Source organism: Anolis carolinensis, chromosome 2, assembly GCF_035594765.1.
Source record: "Anolis carolinensis isolate JA03-04 chromosome 2, rAnoCar3.1.pri, whole genome shotgun sequence".
In the NCBI taxonomy this organism is placed as follows: domain Eukaryota; kingdom Metazoa; phylum Chordata; class Lepidosauria; order Squamata; family Dactyloidae; genus Anolis; species Anolis carolinensis.
This window is the reverse complement of record NC_085842.1, coordinates 84,071,988-84,096,064: the sequence shown is the minus strand read 5'-3', so window position 1 is coordinate 84,096,064 and position 24,077 is coordinate 84,071,988. Positions and strand designations below refer to the sequence as shown.

The 24,077-nt window shown below is 37.8% G+C and overlaps 1 protein-coding gene across 1 annotated transcript in view; it reads left to right on the top strand.

Annotated features, from left to right (window-relative positions):
* The window catches only part of LOC103277916 (acylamino-acid-releasing enzyme), a 45,078-nt gene extending 21,779 nt beyond the window's left edge, over window positions 1–23,299 (top strand). The window contains exons 11-21 of the mRNA XM_062970099.1: window positions 2,062–2,156; window positions 4,438–4,489; window positions 8,866–8,954; window positions 9,445–9,583; window positions 16,371–16,457; window positions 17,151–17,231; window positions 18,824–18,912; window positions 20,255–20,445; window positions 20,708–20,810; window positions 22,270–22,376; window positions 22,934–23,299. Of these exons, the coding sequence (XP_062826169.1) occupies window positions 2,062–2,156; window positions 4,438–4,489; window positions 8,866–8,954; window positions 9,445–9,583; window positions 16,371–16,457; window positions 17,151–17,231; window positions 18,824–18,912; window positions 20,255–20,445; window positions 20,708–20,810; window positions 22,270–22,376; window positions 22,934–23,069 (1,169 nt within the window). The 3' untranslated portion in view covers window positions 23,070–23,299. The remainder of the gene's footprint in view (window positions 1–2,061; window positions 2,157–4,437; window positions 4,490–8,865; window positions 8,955–9,444; window positions 9,584–16,370; window positions 16,458–17,150; window positions 17,232–18,823; window positions 18,913–20,254; window positions 20,446–20,707; window positions 20,811–22,269; window positions 22,377–22,933) is intronic.
* The last annotated feature ends 778 nt before the right edge of the window (window positions 23,300–24,077 follow it).

Below are 24,077 nucleotides of genomic sequence, written 5' to 3'. Positions count from 1 at the left end.
TGAAAATTCTATTTGTATAGGCACCCTGTTTTTGAAAACGGGGACAAATACAAAACTGATACAAAACAAATGAAACTAAACAAAACGAACAGTGATTCCATACAAATGCACATCACTAGTGGTCGGTATACTTGCTTCCTGCCACTATGGAATAGATCAAGAGCCCTTCCTTTTATCTTTCCCAAGAATTATGGGCTCTTGAAAAAAGGAAGAACCAGAAGATGGTATTTAAATGGCTTTTTATGTAATTTTTAAAGAATGCATGGAGGACATGTTAGAAATTTATGGCTGAAGTGGTTTGACTTCAAACAAACCCAGCAGCTTCATTTTCTGCTCACTCAGAGCGGCAATTAGCTTTTATTTCCATTCCCAAACTACAGTAGAGTCTCACTTATCCAAGCTTCACTTATCCAAGGTTCTGTATTATCCAAGGCAATCTGCCTTTTAGTAGTCATTGTTTTTGTAGTAAATGTTGCAATGTTTTGGTGCTAAATTCATAAATACAGTAATTACTACATAACATTACTGTGTATTGAACTGCTTTTTCTGTCAATTTCTTGTAAAACATGATGTTTTGGTGCTTAATTTGTAAAATCATAATGTAATTTTATGTTTAATGGGCTTTTTTCTTAATCCCTCCTTATTATCCAAGACTTTCGCTTATCCAATGTTCTGCCGGCCCGTTTATCTTGGATAAATGAGACCCTACTGTATATACAAGTTTGTTGTGTGTTTTCCGGGCTGTATGGCCATGTTCCACCCACATCTATGGCAGGCATCCTTAGAGGTTGTGAGGTATCATACCTCACAACCTCTGAGGATGCCGGCCTGCCATAGATGTGGGTGTTAGGAGAGAATACTTCTGGAACATCGCCATACACACAACAATCCTGTGATTCCAGCCATGAAAGCCTTTGACAACACATATATACAAGTTTATACTCACTTGTCAGCAAGTCTGTAAAAAAGAAATAAATTATGGCACCTGAGACATATATTTTGACCTCATTAGATCTCATTATTCAGAGTCAATCCCCAGAAGTAACATTTAGGCATTTCTTTTGAGTCTAGGCTTGTCATGTCCCCTTCTATATCTTAACCCATTCATGCCTGGTTTTGGACACTGCATGATTAGCAGAAATTGATTTTTAACTGTTTCACTTTCATCTATTGAAAGCCTTAACATGACATAGTCTGTTTTTTAAAGACCAAAATATATTTAAGCACACGATCCCCAAGGAATTTGATTAACTTAATGGATGCTGTGAAGGTCACAGCATCCAAGAAGGAGCGCTCACTTCCTAGCGTTTGACACAGTTTGACCACCTAGCAACTGTAATGGCACCAGTCGCTGTGGCCGAAAGACAAAAAGCATCTCAAGTGGCATTTACTGTGAATGGCAAGACATCGTACATTTTGATTCGACCCCCTAGGCAGAGTTCTCACATCCTTATTTTCAGTTTCTAGAATAATTCCTTGCAAAGGAGAGAAATTTCAGTTAGCAGAGAACTTGAAGCGGCCTTTTCGATGGAGAGAATAGTTATCTCATGAGCCTTGTTTAATGAACATTTTGTATGTTTCTCTTCAGGGTCTTTATAAGGCATGCTTTTTCTCTTTACATTCTCAGAATAAGAGCCAGTATTAGTATTCATCTAAAGGAACCATCTGTGGCCTTGTTATTAAGAATTTGGGCATCCAATATAGTGCCTTATAATCCATTGTGACTGAATTAACTAAATGAATAAATAAGAGTAGGATATTGCTGGGATGGCTATAGAGAAAATAGTGAATTGTAGTCAAGCTTCCCCTCCCCTCTAATCAACTAGACCAATCAACTTTGAAATGTATAATGTCCTTTCCTGTTTCTGTAGTGTAACCCACTATATGTAAGTTTCTCCTCTCAATTCACCCAGTGAATGGAGAGTTACGGTGTCAAATATAACACTACTCAAATCACATTTTGATGTGGATTTTTAAAAAATCTCTTCCCTTTTACCTATAGTTCCCAACTTTGAGCCAGTTTTACTTGAGTTATATCATGACTGTCTTCTCCATTTTAAGGTTTTTATGGAATTTACCCTGGGGCACTTCCTCTGCTTTGTTGGGCTACTGACAATAACAGAGTCCTACTTAGCACACCTCAGAGGAGCAGGAAGGTATGTTGAATCCTGCAGGAGAGACATGAAAGCAGGTCAGCCAAAGGACTTTTGATCTGTTATCACTGTTCCTAAATATCAGTTATATCATGAAGAAAATCTGAGAGAGAGAGCTATACTAAATGTCCAGAGGTTTGTGGTATACATACAGAACCGTTGGCCTTAGCATACATGTGTATTTTTTAATATTTGTCCAGTAGAGTCTCACTTATCCAACATAAACAAGACGGCAGAACATTGGATAAGTGAAAATGTTGGATAATAAGGAGGGATTAAGGAAAAGCCTATCAAACATCAAATTACATTATGATTTTACAAATTAAGCACGAAAACAGCATGTTTTACAACAAATTGACAGAAAAAGCAGTTCAATACATTACAAGGTTATGTAATAATTACTGTATTTACGTATTTAGCACCAAAACTTCACAATGTATTGAGAAATTTATTACAAAAACATTGACTACTAAAAGACAAACAGCGTTGGATAATACAGAACATTGGATAAGCAAGACTCTACTGTATTTGTACTTCATCAAGGAGCTTAGAGATTCACAGCTCACACTGAGAGACAGTAACTTGATCAATCTTTTAGCTAAACCTGGGCTCCCCATGTCTTAGAATACTTCCACACCTGCTTTGGCCCACGTTTAAGTCCCCCCCCCCCAAATCTGGGCTTTCCTGGGGGGATGTCTAGATGCCATCCCGAAATCCCACAAAACAACTCTTACAATTTTAAAAAACATACCGGCCACCATTAAGGTGTTCCTTCAGCCCAAAAGATGCAAGATGGCTGTGGGGATTCACCCCCAAGTATTTCTGGTTGGTCCTGGAACTACCCAGGGGTGAATCCCCACAGGCCCAATACCCCACTAGACCATGATGTTTTGGTGCTTAATTTGTAAAATCATAACCTAATTTGGTGTTTAATAGGCTTCTCCTTAATCTCTCCTTATTATCCAACATATTCGCTTATCCAACGTTCTGCCGGCCTGTTTATGTTGGATAAGTGAGACTCTACTGTGTCATGCTCACTTCAAACGACCGGCATGAAGACAGACCACTGGTAGCTGTTATCAAACAGGATCTTTATTGAAGAACACTCGACATGAACAAAGTCGAGAATGACATAATGTTTACATACAATCACCTTTATCACCTTTGTTTCAACGTCACATCACACGTAAATATCATCACTACAAAACAGTTACTCATCAAAAATGTTTTGGTTTCTCTCCTGAGTTTCCCAGGCTTCGCTGCCAGGTGTTCCGTGTGAAATGTAGAGGAGTGTAATTTGTTATGGCTCCGATTCAAGAGCTTGCAAACTCAGCTCTTGGAATTGGTCCCATGACACTACTGTATAACCAAGATTATTCAGAATTACCATTCATTTTTTAACTGAGGGTGTTGTAAAACCCCCAGTAAAAACCCTGTCAGGTCCTACTTTTTGAGTATTTCTGGATAGGCCTAAAATAATACTGCATATATATAATGCAAAGATTTTTCACATATCCAATATGTGCTCACAGCCAGAGCCGTTCTTAGGTTATTTTTGAGAGTAGGCAATCATAATTTTGCCCCCCCCCCCCGCCGAATTTTGGCACCCCCTCCCAAACCGGGGGGGGGCTGAGGGGAGGGGAGGGGTCTGCAACGTGCCGAGGAATGAGAAGGAAACTGTTTCTCGGCGCTTTGCAGACCAGGGAAGCGGGCACTGCTTCTCTGCTAAGCAGAGCACCAAGGAACGCCTTCCTGGCAAGAAGGAAGGCGTTCGGTGCTTTGAAGACCAGAGAAGCAAACGCCGCTTCTCTGGTCTGCAAAGCGCAGAACGCCTTCCTGGTGGAGCCAGGATTTGCCTGTGGTGCCCCCAACAAGATGGCGCCACGGGCAAATGCCTAGTTTGCCTGGCGGGTGAACCGCCCCTGCTCACAGCTATGAAAGAATAATCAGTGGTACTTAACTTAAAATGGCATAAAATGAAGAGATACAGATTCCTAGAAGGTGTTTGAAGAGGAAAATGCTTAATCTGAAATTGAGCCTGTTAGGGGGACAGCTTTATCTCTCCTTTCACATACAAGAATAGCCCAACCCTTTCTCTGGGCTAGAGAAGTAAAGTGAAAAACATTCATACCAAAGTGTGTTTTATTGGGTTCCCATAGCTTAGCAGCCTTTTTTGCAAATAGATTTACATATGGATGCATTTATTTGCTTATAGTTTTTATTTATTACCTCTCAGTCAAAGGGGCTGCTAATGTGATGCTCATACTTTTTTCATGTCTTCTAGGAGCTGCTAGTTGTGGATATCAATATGGGAAGTGTAAAGTCTATTACAGCAGGTACAGCCAAAAGTTTGTAGACTGCAGGAGCTCTGTCGTGTTTTCTGAGATCTCTTCCATAGATAAGACACAATCATAACTGTTCCCATATCCAATTTTTCAGTCTTCTGTAATGGCCACAAACTACCATACCTCATTCACTTTTCACATTGTTATATTTGCAAAAGGCCCTATGAGAGAAGAGATTGATTCCACCAATCTCCTGGTTCTTTTGCCTCATTGAGTTCTAAGTTCACGACACCGCTGCAACTACAATGTTAGTCCAGTAATGAAATGGTCAGCTTCTCAGTATAATACTGTTGCCATTATATTTTTTCTCATGTACATTCCAAATTGGTTACTTTGTAAATCATCCCTCATGCTCTTCTGCAATTCCTTCGCATGTGCAAATGAAGGCCAACAGCAAATGGGAGCCATATGAGTCATAAAATGTAGACCATTCTCCCACACACATACCATGCTTACTGTTTAGTCTGGGGTTGAAGAAGCTGCAGCTGTTTGTTTCTGTCACTGTTCCTGGAAGTCTTCTTTGAAGAACTGAGCCAAAATTGTTATTTTTGTTCCATTCAGAATGAGACTCCTATTCAATACTAATAGCTGACTAAGCTGATTCTTACTCCACTGTTACCCTGACATAAGAATGTTCATCTAGCAGTAAAAAAATGTCTCTTTCATCTGTATTTGCAGTGTAACCCACTTGCAATGGAACTGTTCACCATTTCTTTGTGACCTCTCTGTATATCTCACATATCTCACTCTTTTGTCCTTTTCATTCACTGCTACAGCATCACAGTTGGGATTTCATTTCCTTTTGGAAATGTTTTGTGGATAGATGAACATTTTATTCTACATTTTCTTAGGAGATCCAGATCTTTTATTTCTCTTGAATTTTTATTTGTTTATTAGTGATATTATTCAAAACTGCCTTCCTGGTTTCAATTGTCATTGAGGCATTGGTCTTTTCTCCAAATGTATAAAGTGAGGTAAGAGGATGTCTCAGTCTGGCAGTGGAACATCTATCATGTAAAGACATATTGTTGAGAAATGTCATTTCTACCATTTCTTCAAGCAAACCTTTTACAATTGCCTCTCTCTGGGATTGAAAACTACCTTAAAGTGTCAAGACTGAAGGATATATGTAGTTATTCTCACTCTTCTAAAGAGTAACTCACATAAGCTTGCCTATCAAACATTCTTCATGTCAGCATCCTTTTCAGAAGGTGATTTTCTTGATTTGTTTCGGCATAGGAATGGATCACACTCAGCATCAGTTTGATTCTGCTGAAGTCACTATCAGTCCCCAACTTTAACATAGACTTGAAGGTTGGAGACTCCCAGTTTCCTACAATGTCCTTCTGGCTGTTGTCAGTCTCCAGGATGTTCACAAAGTTGATGGTGGCATTGGTCACTCACCTTAGATTGCAGAAGGTATGCAGGTTCCTCTGTTTAGATTATATTATTTTGGGGAAAGGCTCATGATAGCAGACACAACACAATCTGAATATTTATCTCTCATACCTTCAGGAAAATGGTTTGTTGGCATTTAAAACAAAAAACAAAACAAAAACAAAAAAAAAACACTTTGTCTCATCTCAGTTCCTTACCCAACCAGATATTTTTCTTGATCGAGATGTTCAAGGCCCTTCTGAAAGATTTCAGAAGGATTATGTGTCTGTGTCTGGTTGATCTCACAAGCCTAACACATATTCTGGGTTTTATGATTTTGCCATTCAAATACTTCTGTTATTATGACAGACCTCTACAGACATTTCTATGTCCCTAGCAACTTCTCAGTGGCCATTGCAGTCATCTATGCTTTTTCTTTCTCATATCAGGCTTTCTCTATGTTGGTAGTCCTGGGAGGCCAGTCTGATTCCCATCACATTTGTATCACCAGCCTCCTGAGGTGAGAAGCTCATAGACACAAGCCTCCTGGGGTGGGATGGTCATTGCAGGGCCTGGAATTATGGACAACCAGTTTGTCCCTGCTCCACATTGAGTACTTACTGTGGAGGTGCATTGAGAAGAAGAACCCACCACTCCCTTCATGACTATGTTTTTCAGAGAAATTTTTCTTTGGATAGAAGGGATGTTTCTTTTTCCAGTGTTCTTTCTGTGTCTTCTCTGTTGCATGGGTGAGACATGAGCTAATGAGCCAAGATGGTAGTTGCTGGAAAACACTTCACAGATAATTGTTTTCCCTTTTTTCAGGTGTTGCTTGATTGAACTCCAGCCCATAAGTAGATAGATTAAAAATGTATCCAAGCAGTCCTCCTGGACAGGATTTGGAAAATGAGGTCTGAACATTAATTTGATAATGATAGATGTTAGAAATTGAAAAATGAGTTCACTAACAAAAGTATTAACGATCAGAATCATTATTGTCATATTGCTAATTAACTAAGTGGTCAAACCATTCATTTGAGGACAGACTATGGGTATTACAGAGAATGAGGTGGAAGTTCTTACTTTAGGGAATTACATTTTGTTTTTGGCTTCTTCAAAAGGTGTCATTTCTTTTGAAATTGCCAACCTCCATGTGGATTTTATTTTCACACATGGATTACAAAGTTCATAATGAAACTGATGCTTGGAAATATTGAAAGCTCCAATATGCCTGAGTACTCTAAGGATAGGAAATGCTGTTCCCACGGAAACACCTATCTTAGAAATTACTCAATTCAGTTTGTAACTTATCTGTACCTCTCTTTTTAGCCCCCAACAGTACTTCACTCACTCTTAAAATAACTTGTTGGTGAAAAAATTAATAAGGAGTGATTTATTTCAATTAAAGGAGACATACATCATAAATAGACCAGTCACTGAATTCTTAATCAAAATTGTTTTGAGAATTTCTCAGCATATACAAAACATTTTCTATGCAATTGAATAATTTATGTTTCTCTGATCCCAATTCAGAAATATGGTCTGTAAAAGATCGATGAGAAGGCACATGTTTGGCATGCAGGAGCCAGAGGCTCCAAATTCAGTCTGTGATATCTCTTGTTTAAAGATCACACATCTGACAGCCTCAATATTCTCTCAATTCATTTTACTCTAATACCTATTTCTTTGGATCTCTTAGCCTTGTGTTTTAAAGCTAATGGAATTAAGCACCAATTGCACTCATTCATTTTGAATACATGAATCATGGGCCTGAATTGCTGAAGTGTGGAAAAACGAATACATCTTAGTGATCTAAGAACCTTAAAATGTGTGATCAGACTAGATAAAAAGGAGATCAATTTAAAAAGTGCAGTGGTGGAGAAGCCAAGAAAGAAGAAAAAAGGAAAGGGATTTAGGGGAAGATTTTTACTTAATTATTCAGAAGCCAGAACTATGTGAGTAACACACTAAAGACTTGCAAAGAAGTTTACCGCAACTGACCTCAAATAATATTACAAAATGATATTAAGTATATTAAGTAATTATATACAATGTAAACTGCTTCAAAATATCAACAGAGAAGGTGAAGTTACTGAAGAAAGTTACAGTGCATTTTAATTCCCTAGAAAAATCCCAAACAATTTGCTTCTGTACAGGCCCATGGTAGGGATGGGGACATTTGAGGCCTAAAAAGTCTGATATTTAAAAAGAGTTGCAGCTGCTTGAGGATTCCGGTTCTTCTGCTAAGAAAATAAATCCACCCCCATTTTGTTCCAAGATTTGCTTTCCCCTTTCTTTTCAATTTGTTCCTAAACACATTTCTTCTGCTTCAGAAAGCTCCCCATCTCTGTCTTCCCAAAGAAATCACACAGGTTAGCCTAATTCCAAATCTCAATACAGTAGTCTTCTCGTCATTCTTTGTGATCATACTTTTTGTCTAAATATCAAGCCCAATGTACATGTTGGTCCATTCTATATAGGAGGAAGCTTCAAAAGATCACTCTTGACTCACTGGTTGCTTTGATTTCACGTTGTCATATATTTTCTCTCCTTCAGCCATGACCTCTGATAAAAATCAGGTCCTTCATTTGTCAAGTTTCTGGATACTTTTGCTTTTTGAAGGATATTTCTCTGTGAGGCCATGGGCACACCCATCTATATTTATCTGCAATGAAAATACACGAATGATTATACCCTTATAAGAATGATGCTGTTATTGATATGTCATTATACACAACCTCGTTCTGATAAATTATCTTGCTGTCCATCTATCTGATTTCTGGCATTGCAGTGTAAATGGGTATAAAAATATTCAGACAAGGGTTCCTGCCCAAATTACATCATAGAATCACTTCACTCAGCTCTAGAATTTGTATATGTGATTTCAGATGTTGTCACTTCAAAAACCACAGATAGAGAAAATCAAACTGTTCTTGGATATTCAAGAGTCCAGATTAATGCTGAATAATTTTCTTGGTTCCTCTTCCAAGGAGAGCCAGAAGGTAGCTGGACTCTTCTGGGAATTCATCAGGATCTCCTTCTGGCAAGTTGTTCATCGCCCAATTGTCCTCCGAGCCTGGTAAGAGACTTTCCTTCCTGATCAAGGTGTATGTTGCTGCAGACTTCCATTTTGAATTTCATAAAATAAATAGAGACCAATAATAAATGAATACTATTGTACCACCCATTTCCATAATGCTCAAATTGTGGCAACATGTTGCAGGTCTCATATTTCTGTTACATATGAGGGGACTACGGTTAGCACAAATCAATTTGCTATTTAGTTTTGAATTTTAGCTTGATATAAAAAACATGGTTTGCCAAGTGAACTGACGTATATTCAGACATATAAACAAACCATGTCTCGGTTTAACAGATAACTATTTTGTATACAGGTATAAAAGAACAAACCAATTAAGAAATTTCCTTGTGATTTTAAGTAGCTACAGAAAACATTGAGGACAAATCAAACATAAATGTAGGCCACTAAAATGCTAAGATATGTTGTTAGAATATATAACACTTCTGTCTAGTACTTCTAATAACAAAATACTATATCTGCTTTGTAGAAGGTGGGCATGCTTCCTATTACTGGGAATGAACTTGGACTACAGTGGATAACTGTGGAGAAAACTTCAGTATTGTCCAATATGGAATGGCAAATTCTGGCAGTGCACCCTCCAGTGTCTCAGGAAGGCAGTCCTTACAGTAAGGAAACTGTAGCATGGAATTTCAATCTAGATCCATAACTCTCATTTACTTCTCTAATTGTCTAGATTTTCATGTGGTTGGGTAGACCTAAGAGTCAGCATGGTGTAATGGTTTCACTATAACTCTGGAGGCCAGGTTTCAAATCCCTACTCAGCCATGGATACCCACTGGGTGACCCTGAGCAAGTCCCAAATACTGCGCCTCAGTCACCCCCATGATAGGGTCAACTTGGGGTAACTGCAAGTCATAAATGACTTGAAGGCACACAACAGCAACCAAGTCTTAAATGATAGAAATATTTGGATGGGTGGCATATCAGAGACCAGGAGCACAACCAAGCTTTTGTGGGATTGTGAAGGCTACAGCATAGAGATGCTGCATCATTTATTAATTTCTTGACAGATGGCCAAAGTTAAAAATAAATAAATTCAGCAACATGTTCCGAGTTTTGAAGGAATCCAAATACAAAATGGAAATGTAAGAGATCACTGAACCTAGATTCAAGTTTGAGCTGTAGCAAACAGGAAATACTTGGTATTGCATATATTGTTTTGCAATCTGGAGTTTGTAGCTTCTTCCTCCTTGTATTTTAATTCAGATGTGAGATACATTGAAGATCTTTAGAGTCCTGGGGCGTGGCCTAGGAGAATGGCCGGCATTCTCCCGGAGCTCCGGAATGTTATACAAAGATTGTGGAGCAATAAAATAAATAAGAGAGATTCCAGCTCTGTTTAAGAGAGAATCTGCTGCTAAAACTCCAGAGAATTAAAGGAAGAAAAGAGGAGGCAATCTACCAGTGGCGATTTGGGAAAAGTACACTCAGAGGGAAGATAACCCCGAGAGAGACATAAACCAGACGCCATTAAGACGCCGATAAGGAAGCAACAAAGTAAGTAAACCTCTGGAAGTTGAAACAGGCAGCAGATAAGACTCCTCTATCTCCCACTTAAACTATATGAAAAAGGGACTGCAGAAAAAAAAGTGGGTCAGACCATCGGACCAAAGGTTACAAAGACTGCAGGAACAACAAGAGGACTCTGAGACTGTAGATCACAGTCAATTAAATATGTCAAAGAGTCCACCGAAGACCTCCACCCTCCCCCATTGGAGCAGTGTTAAAAATAGCAATGGCAATAGAGCAAACCCTAAACAGGGAGAAGTAAAGCCATCCGAAGGGGGAAGAGAAGGGGGGGAAGAAGACTGGATGGAAAAATTAACTCTAATAATGAGGAGGCAAAATGAGGACCAGATGAAACGAATAGAAGCTCTATTCGCAGATCAGACACGGGACCTAGAAATGAGATTTGACCAAAAAATTAAGGACACTGTATCCAAATTTGAGAGTCTGATAATGCAAGAGAAACAACGAACTATGGAAATGTTTGAAACTCTTAAAAAAGATACATCAGAACAACTGCAAACTCTATGTCAAGAGCAAAAGGACTATATTAAACAACAGGATAAGATACAAAGGGAAAAAGAAATTAAACTCTCTGAAATAGAGAAGCAACTAATATACATTAAGGATGCACAGAGGAGGAACAACTTTATTCTGAAAAACTGGCCAGAGTCAGAGAGGAATGAACGGGATGGGAACTTGGCAGAGGAGATTCTAAAATGGCTTCAGAGAGTCACTCCGATGCAAAACTGGACTGAGATGGACATTCAACGTGCTCACAGGCTCCCAGGAGGGAGGAGTAAAGCAATGCCCAGGGGCATAATAGTCAAGGTCACACACTATAAGAAAAAAGAACAGCTGATGGCAATACTGAGGAAAGAACCTGAAAGGTTAAGATCTGGAGGAGTGAATCTACAAATCTACAATGACTTCTGTGCTGAAACAAAAAGTTGGAGACAATCAATGAAACCATGTACAGTATATTTAAGAGACAAAGAGATTCATTATCACTGGGGTTACCCAGTACACTTGAAAAAAATTTTCAAGGGAAAAAAATATAAAATTGACTCTCAAAGACAAGGCTTCCAGCTACTGAAGGAACTAGGAATTTGTAAGGACAAAAGTGAGGCTGAGACCAACGCCAGGAAAGCAAAGGAAGGAAAGGAAGAAGGGGGGAAAGGAAAGGAAAAAGGAGGAGGAGGAGGCGAAGGAGAACTAATAGGAGCTGTTGGAGGACAGGACTAGGCAATAAGACATTCCACAGTCTAAACAAAGAAGAAAAGAAACTATGGAGCATGGGGGGAGGGGGGGTCTTCTGGCTGGACTTTTGAGGAAACATGGCTCCACTCCCCACAATGGCCCTTGTGGCAGGGTATGGGGCAGAGTGCCTCATAAGTGGGGAGGAGGGAAGGAACGAGGGGAGGGGGGGACAAGCGGCACAAAGGTAATGTGTTTAAGGGGAAGTGGGATGGGAAACACAGTATGGAGTACACAAGTTAATATAATATGGTATAAGAATGATGGGTAAACTAAAAGTGACAACACTAAATGTCCGAGGTCTTGGGAATGTGTATAAGAGGAGGAGAATTGAAGGTTTGCTTTAAAAAAATGCTGCACATATCTACTTTCTCCAAGAAACTCACAAAAACAGGAAGGAGTGAATGAACTAAAATTAAACTGGGCAAAATACTATGAGAAAGCATATGGCAATTCTGAATCTAGAGGTGTGGCTATAATCATATCGAAAAAATGTAATTTTGTGAAAACAGGGGTGTTAAAAGACACAGAAGGTAGATATATAATAATGGAAGGGGAAATTGGACAAGACAAATATGTATTAGTAAATATTTATGCTCCCAATGAAAAACAAGAAGAATTCTATGAGAAAGTGTTAAAGAGAATAACTAACTGGCAACAAAAATATATAATTTTTGGAGGAGATATGAATATGGTAATGGACACGGTAAAAGATAAATCTAATCCAACAGTTAAAGATAAAAGTAATAACATGACAAAATTAAGTATGACTATGGGTAAATGGGGATTGAAAGATGTTTGGAGACTTTTTAAAGGAGATGAGAGAAAGTATACATACTTTTCAGAAGTGCATAAAACATATACAAGGATTGACTACATGTTTATTACAAAAAATATACTAGACAAGGTTGTAAATACAGAAATAGGAAACATAAGGATTAGTGATCATGCTCCAGTTAGTATAGAAGTTGAAATCAAGCAAGATTACAATCAGATAAAAAGATGGAGATTCAATCCTAGTATACTGAAACAAGAGGAAACGGTAAATGAATTAGCAAAACAATGGCAAGAAATTTGGGATTTAAATAACAAAGAGATATCAAGAGCTTTATTATGGGATACAATGAAAGCGGTGATGAGAGGGTTAATAATAAAAGAAGCATCAAAGGTAAGAAAGAAACAGGAAGAAAGGAAAATTTATTAGAAAAAGAGATAGGAAAATTGGAAAATCAGTATATAACAAAAAGAACTAAACTCATATATAATGAATTAAGGGCAAAAAAAGAAGAATTGAATAAAATGGAGATGGACCAGGTAGAAAGAAACTTGATATACCCAAGGAGAGAATTCTTTGAATTTAGCAATAAAAATTCAAAAACGTTGGCGAGGGCAGTACAAAGGAAAAAAATGGAAAACACGATAAATGAGATAAAAGATACATCAGGAAAGATATGCAGACAAATGAAAGAAAAGTTAAAAATATTTGAGGAATTCTATTCGAAGTTATACCAAGCAGGAGAACATTCAATTGACAAAATAAATGAATATGTGGAAGGTAATTGGAATATAAAATTAAGGGAGGAGGATAGGAAATTGCTAGAAGCCCCAATAAAAGAGGAAGAAATAGAGAAAGTAATAATGAAACTGAAAAATGGGAAAGCCCCAGGGTGGGATGGATTTGGACCAGAGTATTATAAAATATTTGGGAAAAAGCTAATCCCAAAACTGGCAGAATTATATAACGCAATATTAAATGGAGAAAAAATTCCAGAATCTTGGAAACAGGCATTAGTAGTACTCATCCCTAAAATCAATAGAGATGAAACAGACCCAGGGTCTTACAGACCAATTTCATTAATAAATCAGGATGCCAAAATATTGTCAGCAATTATAGCAAATAGAATGAATAATTGGATATATAAATATATTAATAATGACCAATGTGGCTTCATAAAAGGGAGACAAATGTCAAGTTTAGTAGGGAAATTAATAAATAAAATTCAGATAATAAAAAATCAGCAGATAAAAGCAGGAATTGTAGCCTTAGACATATTTAAAGCATTCGATTGCGTAGAGTGGCCAACGTTAAAATGCATTTTGAATAAATTTGGATTGGGAAGTAGAACAATGGGATTAGTGAACCAACTATATTCAGACAGTTACATTCAGGTATTAGTAAACGATGGGATAACAGATAGAATAAAAGTAACAAGAGGGACTAGGCAGGGATGCCCTATGTTACCAATATTATTTGCAATTACAATAGAAATATTGGCAAATGTAATTAGAAATGATAATAAATTAATAGGGATAGGAAAAGACTCAGATAAAATTAGCTTGTTTGCCGATGACACAATTTTGACTTTAAAAGGAATAGCAGATAAAATGGAAATAATAGGGGAGCATATAAGGAAGTTTGGAGAAATAACAGGGCTGAAAATAAATTGGAAAAAATCAGAAATGATACTATTTAACTACACAAAACAAGAAGAGGAAGAATTCAAAATCGGAGGGATATAAAAATAACTTTAAAAGAAAACATAAAATATCTAGGAATAGTAGTAACCAAGGGCCTAAGTGAAATGGAAAGGAAAAACTTAGAGGCATTGAGGAAAGAAACAGAAAAAAATTAAATGAATATAACAACATACACTTGTCCTGGTTTGGTAGAATTGCCTTATTCAAAATGAAAATACTACCTAAAGTAAATTTCTTATTTAGAATGATACCCCTTAAAATATCAGAAATTGAATTGAACAAATGGCAACAATTAACAAACAAATTTTGTAATAATGGGGAAAAAACAGAATAAACAAATGCTATTGGTACAAACCACAAAAGGAAGGAGGACTAGGATTACCCGAAATCAAAAGTTATTATGAAGCAAACCAATTGAGACATGTGGTAGAAGGGATGCTAAACAAAGTAGAAATAAACTGGATGGAAATAATTACTAAAGATACAGAAATGAGATTAGAAAATATATTTTTTAAGGAATATTCAAAAAAGGAAATCAACCAAATGGGAAATGTATCATTAAAAACATATTAACAATATGGAATAAATATAAAAGCCACTTCATTAAAGAGGACTCTAAAATAATGCCAGTGATAATGGAGAAGAAATTTCCTAAAAACTTAAAAAATGTGATGGATAAGGAATTGAAAAGGAAGAAATTAGACAAAATTGGAAGCTGGAGGGAACAAATAAAGGAGGAAAACAACATAAAGGGAATCCTAGGTGATTTAAATATATCATGGCTTCATTGGGTCCAATTAGATCAATGGTTCCAAAATTGGCAAAGAAAGAGCTGGGAGGAAAGAGAACCAACAAAATTTGAAAATATAGTATTAAAAGAACAGACTAAAGAGGGAAATGAATATCCGAAAGGGATAACCAGTATGATATATAAAATATTAATAGAGATTAAAGGTGGGAGGAAAGGGATATTAACAAGGGAAATATGGGAGGAAGAACTGGGAATAAAAGTAGGAGAAAGAAATTGGGAAAAATTATGGAAAGCAAGGCACCTCAAAAATTTATCAATTAGAATAAAAGAAAACTACTACAAGATAGTATGGAAGTGGTATTTGACCCCAATAAAGATACATAATATGGATAAGAGTTGTTCAGAAAAATGTTGGAGGGGTTGTCAAGAAAGGGGGACATATATTCATATGTGGTGGGAATGTAAGTATGTACAGAGTTTTTGGGGAAAGGTCATAGTAGAAATAGAGAGTATCATGAAGAAAAAAATCAATATAAACCCAGCGACTATACTATTATCTATTTATAATACAGAGGGATGGAAAGAAAATGAAAAGAATTTGGTAACAATGTTGCTAACGGCTGCAAGGTTATTAATAGCAAGAAATTGGAAAGGGGAGGTGGAAATTAAAATAGAAGATTGGTACAAGGAAATTTGGAAATTAGCAATAAATGATAAGTTAACATGCAATTTAAATGTCAAAAAAGGCCTAAGGAAGAAAAATGATTTTGAAAGCATATGGAAGAAATTTATTGAAGAAACATTAAGGAGAGAAGATGGGAATCAACCCCCACCAGAAGAAATGAGGTTCTGGTTGGACTATAAAGAAATGGACTCCGGTGATGGGGAGCACAACGGGTAGAACACTGGGGGAAGGAAAAGACTTAATTATATGAATTGTAAAGATTTTTCTTTTCTTTGTAACAAATTAATAGTAATGTAATAAAAATATTTAAAAAAAGAAGATATTTAGAGTCCTGCTGGCTATTATAAAACAGAGAAGGTCTAAAGCCGTGTGTTGGCAACCTGCTCAGATTACCCAGGCAGAAGATTTGAGTTGGCTTAGTAGCAAGCAGAGTACATCAGTACCATAGAAAATGGTACTTAGTTAAATATGGAATGTAACTAAGGCAAGCAGGGTGTTGTGGTTGTGAAGTATTGCCATATAATTTTAATAGAGCTGTGGATTGGATTTGAGTTTTTTCTTCAGAATCAAAATCTCTTGGGCTGGCTATTACAGAAAAGACTGTTACATGTGCATAAAATTGTCAAAATTATTCATTGCTCCCTTTGAAAAGAAAATTACCAAATAAATATATCTCTGGGTGGTGCTTGCCATGAAATGTATTCCTTTATTGCAGCTGATCAAACATTTGAAGCTGTGTTGCTGAGTCCTCAAGTAAGCAAAGAAAGAGAAAAGACCTTTCCGCTTATTGTTTCCCCACATGGTGAGTTATAGCAGCTCTTTTTTGTTGTTTTAGTTGTTGTCTGATGGGTGAGTCCATGCTTCCCAACTTATTTCCAAATTTTATTAGAGCACCATTAAAGATGTTTAATCTTTAGGAGCCCCCAGTGGCACAGCGGGTTAAACCACTGAGCTGCTGAACTTGCTGATCAAAAGGTCAGTGGTTCGAATCCAATGAGCAGGGTGAGCTCGTGCTGTTAGCCCCAGCTTCTGCCAACCTAGCAATTCGAAAATGTGCATGTAGATCAATAGGTATCACTCCAGTGGGAAGGTAACAGTGCTCCATGCAGTCATGCCGGCCACATGACCTTGGAGGTGTCTATGGACAACACTAGTTCTTTGGCATAGAAATTGAGATGAGCACCAATTCCCAGAGTCGGATACGACTAGACGTAATGTCAGGGGAACACCTTTACCTTTACCTTAAAAGTGTTTATTTTTTTCTTAGGAAGGAATTCTGAATTCCTTCTGAAGTCTGAAGGAATTCCATGTATTTCCATGGTCAGAACCAATCCAGATCAATGGTTTCAGCCTATAGCCAAGACTCTCTTTTTCCCCAATCCTAATTCTCTCAGCTCCTGATGAGGCAATGCTGTTTGGCTTCTCTGGTCTTTTCTTCCAGACCTGGAGATATCCTAGTCCTTTTTTGGATTATTATTTTGTATTCTGTTTCCAGGTGGCCCACATGCTGTTTTTGATGCCTGTTGGCATCCAACCATGGCATGTCTCTGCCAGCTGGGCTTTGCTGTGCTCATGGGTGAGTTGCCCAAGAATCATTCACTTTTTACACTCACTATTCTAAAACCCCATCTAGCATGCAACGTGATCAGATGTAGATCCAAAAGGCCGATAAAGGTATAATGTACCACATCATAGCACTCAGCGAAATTAATTTCGTTCTTAGAACTTGGAAAAGTTACTTTTTAGACCTACAACTTTCAGAATCATTCAAACAAACTGATTTTGGGAATTGCAGTCTAAGCAGTAATATTTCCATCCTTTTATCACTCGCATGAAACCTCACCCCATTCTCACTATCTTTTTGATTTTCCTCTGCTTTGATGCCCACTTTCTGCTGTGGTTGTAAAGTTAGCAATGTGTGGGCTCCTGAAACCCCAGGCTGAATCTTTATCTATTCCTTCTGTGAACAAATTTTCTTTACTATATTAGCCTGAGACTGATCAAACTTGGTTTCTGGGAATCCCTTAAAGCATTATTAAAGCATTATTTTTGGAGCTGAGACATTAGAAGAAACTGATTTGACACATCTTTACATCCAAAGCTAAGCACATACAGGAAAGAGTGGCAGAAAAATGCTTGCGCTTATCAGTTAATACTGTACAGTTTTTGTAATTCTGCCATAAAAAGTTTAAAGGAGCATGCCACTTTGTACTTGGTTAGTAATACCATATATACTCGAGCATAAGCCAACCCAAATATAAGCTGAGGCACCTAATTTTACCACAAAAAACTGGGAAAATTATTGACTCAAGTACAAACCGAGGGTGGGAAATGCAGCAGCTACTGGTAAATTTCAAAATAAAAAATAGATACCAATAAAATTACAATAACTCAAGCATCAGTAGGTTAAATGTTTTTGAATATTTACATAAAACTATAATTTAAGATAAGACTGTGCAACTATGATTAAATCATTATTGTAACCATCTTCAGTGTAAATGTGCTTATGTATTCTCCCAATAATAATAAATAGAGTTAAATAATAAATGTAATAATAACAATAATAGAGTTAAAACTAAATGTAATAATAATAGAGTAAAATAATAAATGTAGTAATAATAATATCAGAGTAAAACAATAAATATAATAATAATAGAATAAAATAATAAATGTAATAATAACAACAATAATAGGAAAAAATAATAAATGTACCATATATACTCAAGTATAAGTCGATCCGAATATAAGCCAACCAGGACCCTCACTCGAGTATAAGCTGAGGGGAGCTTTTTCAGCTCTAAAGAAGGGCTGAAAAACTCAGCTTATACGCAAAGATATACGATAGTTTCACATTCAGCATGGGTTATCCTTGCACTGCAAATTTATTAGCTACTTGCCTCATCAGTGGTGTAGCAAGATCATAGACTCATAGAAAAAAAGAGACCACGTGGCCCATCTAGTCCAACCCCCCTGCCATGCAGGAAAAGCACAGTTGAAGTACCCCTGACAGATAACCATTCAGCCTCTGTTTAAAAGCCTACAAGGAAGGAGCTTGGGGAAGCTACGGGGGCAATTACTTGTAAACCAACCTTGAGGGCAGGAATTGCTCTGCACATCTTCTGAGGGCATCCCTCACTCAACCTTTTTGACTTGCCTTTTTCTGAGCAGTGAATTACAGAGACTCCCTGGGTTTTGGCCAGGCTAGCATCGACTCACTGATCTCCCACGTTGGTGTACAAGATGTGGAAGACACTCAGGTCAGCCCTACTTTTTTCTTATTTTGTGTAAGAGTAGGCCCAATTTTGAATAACAAATGGATAAAGGATGATATTACACTGCATATGATCTCGCCCTATTTCTAATAAGTTTCCCCTTTAAATGGAGAGGTGATCTATGATCGCATCTATTGTGAAGCCATCTAGAATCTACTATGGTCTACTGTGGACATCTCTCCCACACCATCTATTTTTGGATCACGTTATGCCTGTATATGTGAGGTCCTTGCAATGCCATCCCAACCAGCTTGATGGACCCATGCAGGTTTTTCTTCTTGGGTATGAGCAGTGTTTGAGGAATTGCACATCCTGTTCTTGAATCCAGCAGCAGTAATGAAACATTTCCATCCATGGAGTTTCCACAGTCTATCAGCATCTCTTTGCCAATATCCATCAAGATGTTAGTGAGTCATGTATGTGAGTGAAGAGATGTGATACTGCTAGTTCAGTTTTGAAAGCTGAATTTCCCTTTGTTGGAAGACCACAATGCCCAAAACAGCCAGTGAAACATCCCTATCCCATTTTTCATATGTATAAATGTGTTTGGATGCATATAAAGATATGACTCATACCTAAAATATGGAAGAACACCATTATAGAACCAGTCAGTCATATAAGCCAGAGGGTCAGGAAAGGCCAAATGGAGCAAGTGTCAAATGCATATGATTAGTAGAACAGCTCAACATGGAGACAAGATTAATGATCAGTCTTTAATTGGGAAGTGCTATCAGTATGGTTCTTCCCCAGGTTCAGGATGTAAATGTGAATACACGATGAAAAAATACATTCCACCTTCCATGCTTAAATATTTTGCTATCAACCTGTTGTATTTTTTGTTTGTCCTGGCCACTTCTTTGAAGTTTCAAGAAAGATGGTTGGGAGGTCATGACACTGTTTCCCTTAAAAAACACTACAAAAAGCATGGAATTTTAGTATCCAATGCCTTGTGTTTGTCAAAGATCTATCATTCATGTTTTTTTCAGTGTCCCTGCATTTCAGAGAGCCCTGTGCACTTAATTTTCCTAGAATGATTTTATTCTCTTTTTTAGTGTTTGTATTAATATGTTTTTATATACTCGAGTCTTTATTACAAGCCATAGACTCAACAAGGTGTTTACATGTTTATGGAAGGATCAAGCCTTTTGAAATAATGAATGAATGACTTAAGCTGGTTTGGGTTAGCAGACCAGCCATATGGGGCACACTTTTTGTTTAGCCCTTTCCCTTCTAATTGTAGCTTCCTTATGTACACCTTCCTATCTAATATGTGTGTGCAGTGGTGTCCGGCATTCTGCCTGGCCTTCTGTCTTTCTTGCTCTTACAGCTGGCAGTGGAAATAGCCCTGCAGATAGGAACTCTGGACCCAAAGAGGATTGCCCTGTTTGGAGGCTCTCATGGTGGCTTCATCTGTTGCCATTTGATTGGCCGATATCCAGACATGTACAAAGCCTGTGCAGTCAGAAGCCCTGTCATCAACATGGCTACTCTATTGGGCACCTCTGACATCCCTGACTGGTAAGGAATCCATCTTCCTGAACTCTTCTGTGTCAGTCATCCTATGAACCTGGCTTATTTTCTCCCCAAATTAACCTATTACCATGGCCTTGTGTATCAGCTCATGAATCAGTCTTTCTAATCATCCCACCATTCCTTTTGCATGCATCCGTTCTCTCTGATCCCCTCTACAAATGCCACATTTACAACTGTCAAAAGTTTGGGTTGTTTGACAGAGATCAGAAATTCAAATGATATACTAATGGCTACATCATTTCCACAGGCGGTATTCAGCTCTAGGTCTGCCTTACTTCTCTGATCAGATTCCCACAGAAGTGGATCTGGCTACCATGTTGCTCAGTTCCCCCATAATTCATGCTGCAAAGGTAAGAGCAAGGTGATGGAACCATTATTTGGCTCTGTCATATGTATCCCTACTAAGTAAATGTCCTGTGGGTTGTGTCATTGTGTCACGTGCAGAGCTGTATGGACTCCCCCAAATATTCACTTGCTACAATACGAGTTTTGCATTAGCCCCAAATCTTAATTTTAAAATTTTGAGATGCATCATAGTCTTTAAAAAATTCTAGCCCATTCAGCACTAATAGTGCTGGTTATGCTCTTTAAAGCCCTAGATGGTTCAGGTCCAGGCTATTTGGCCAACCACATCCCTTTGTACGAACCTGCCCAGACCCTGAGATCTTCTCTTGGTCCCACCTCCTTCTCAAGCCTGATAGGTGGGAACGAGAGAGTGGGCCTTTCTTCTCAATGGCTGCCCCTCAACTCTGAAATCCCTGGCCAGGGAAGCCAGAATGGTTCCTTCCTGCTGTTCTTCCGGCGGCAGGCTAAAACCTTTTTATTCAGGCAGGCTTTTAAAAATGAAGGTGTTTTAAGACCATCACATGTGATGTGATTTTATATGCTTTTACGGTTTTACCCTGGATTGTTTTAATATTAATGTTGTTTAATACTGCTTTAATATTTATATATTTTAAGTTGTACTGAAATGCTTTTAGTTGTGAGCTGCTTTGAGTCTCAGTATGGAGAGAAAAAGCAGAATACAAATAAACAAAATTAATAAATAATAAATAATAGATTTTCTTGCACAGTACAACCCCTGTATCGATAAAAGATATATTTCTAGACTTTGCTTTGATACATGAAACCAGATAATAGCAAACCCTATTAAAATGAAAGACTTCTGATCAAAGAATACTATAGGGTCACACTGAAAATGACCTAGAAAATGCCTGAAGAGAAGATGATGTTTCGAACATAGGTGCCAATCCCATGTATACTGGGTCTTATGGTATGTGGAATATGCTTCCTGAGTTTTCAGCAACCGGACAAAGAAGTAAACACAATTTTAATACTGTATGTATGTGTGCCAGTATCCACCAAAAGTCACAGTATATCAAAATATTGTGCCATAAAATGATAGCCAGCACCCTGTATCGGTTCTGTGGTTCATAAAGCTCTGCAAGCATACCTCTGCTTTCTCTTTTCCTTGGTTCATTTACAATGGACAAATAAAGAAATTAATTGCCATGTCACTGGCCCCTATAGCGTACATGCCCTAAGGGACCAGATCCCATTTGATCATGGAAGCTAAGCAAGATCCACTCTGGTTAGTGCTTTGGTGGGAGACCACTAGGTCCTATAGTTTTAATTTCAGAGGAAGGAACAGGCAAAACCACACTGAGCATTTCTTACCTAAGAAAGCCTTTAAAAATTCATGTCACCGTATGTTGACAGGTGACTTGAAGGTGCACACACACACACACACAAGTGACTAGAGGAATCTCCTTCATAATATTCACAAACTGGGTTCTTCTTCTCTGACAGGTACAAGCACCTGTTTTGCTCTGTGTGGGTGCCAAGGACCGTCGAGTATCTCCATGTCAAGCTCTGGAATATTATCGTGTGCTGAGAGCCAGAGGTGTCCCTGTGCGGTGAGTTCTCAGCTTTTTCTGCTTACTAAATACACAGATGATGATCTCTTAATTCTTGCTGAAATAGAGGGCCATATCTGGAAGCAAGGTTACACTCTTACTCAGGTTGTATTGCATTGAGCAGTTTTTCAGAACTTAAATCCCTGGATCTGAGTGCAGCTGCATTTGGGAAGGAAACATATGGAGGGTATGATCACACTCAACTTGAGGCTTTCCTCAATAGTAATTCCAAGTCTTCACTGTTTTCTACAAGTGATATGGTGTCATCTGCTTATCTGAAATTGCTCATGTCCTCCCAGTTTTCATGCCTTCTTCCTCTGGTGCTCTAAAGAGATGGGCTAGGCAACAAGATGGGTGTGTGATGGAAGAACCAATTTTAGCAGCATTGTGAGATAATGTCTGTAGTCCAACACTCAAATAACTATTCGCAGAGGCTGAAGAAAGACTGGGGAGGAAAAGAGATGGGATGGAAAAGACCACCATAAAGACCCTATGCTCAGGCAATAACTTCCTGCTCCATATAGAAATTGGTAAAATTTTTGTTATTATTTTTGCAGCCTTCTGTGGTATCCTGAAGAGAATCATGTCATAAGTGGTGTGGAGGCCAAAGCAGATGTCTTTATTAATTGCGCACAGTGGATTATGCATCACCTCTCAGTGGAAGCAGATACTGGAGGCCAGCAGCTATCTTAAAAAACCAAAGCCTAACAGTGCTAAAAAAGCAAATAGTGTATGAAAATATATATGCCATAAAAGGACCCACCCATGTAAATGTAGACTTCACACTGCTTCTCTACCTTTTACCTCCAGCAAGCAAACAAGTTGTTAGTTTTTGATGACTTTTCCATTTCTAGCATTATTGTGACACCAGGTGCAACAGACAGTACAACAGTCTACTCTGAAATAAAACTGCCTTGAAAGACTTTGTATTGCAAGGAAAATTTCTACTATAGACCTCAGCTCTACAGTTGTTTGTTTAAAGTCTATATTTGCACTAAGAAAATAGCCATGATAGCATTTCATTACAGTGTTTTCTCAAATAAAATTTACCAGCAGGAATTCGAATTATGTCTAGGAAAGCTAACATTCTAGTTTTCCCTTTCCAAGTTTCCAAGTGATGCAGTTGCTGTTGACTGTTATTCTTCCATGTAGTGCCATTGCCCACACTCTTCCTTGATAATGTCATTTATGGATATTGCAAATTACTTTCCAATCATTTTCCTTTACATGTATTAGTCACCAGCTTTCTTTTAACTTTATATTTCCAACAGTTATCATTTCCCCAAACTTCTCACATTCTCAAAATGCAACCTTACAATCAGTGTTAAAACTTAAAAACATGGATGTGAAAAGAAAAGCAAGAGGTGAAGGATCAAATTTTCAAGCCAGACCAAGGTTGGAAGCTATTAAGTGAGCATTTAATTGCAGTTTGGGCTGATCTATCTTTGTTGGGATTCTTGATTTAATAACAATTTGTATCACTATTTCTTTTGACTGATGGATGAAGCAACAGCACATTTCCCCCTTACTTTCACCCCAGGGATACATTAAGTTGGACTTAGATGTTTCAACCAGGGTGAGAGTAAGCCACTTTGATCCTCAAAATTTGGTGACAGTGAATTATATTTTCATTTGTATTTTACAACAGAAAAGCAGAGAGTTGTAGCATTAGTAGTTGTGCAGTTCCATTTTAATTCCATT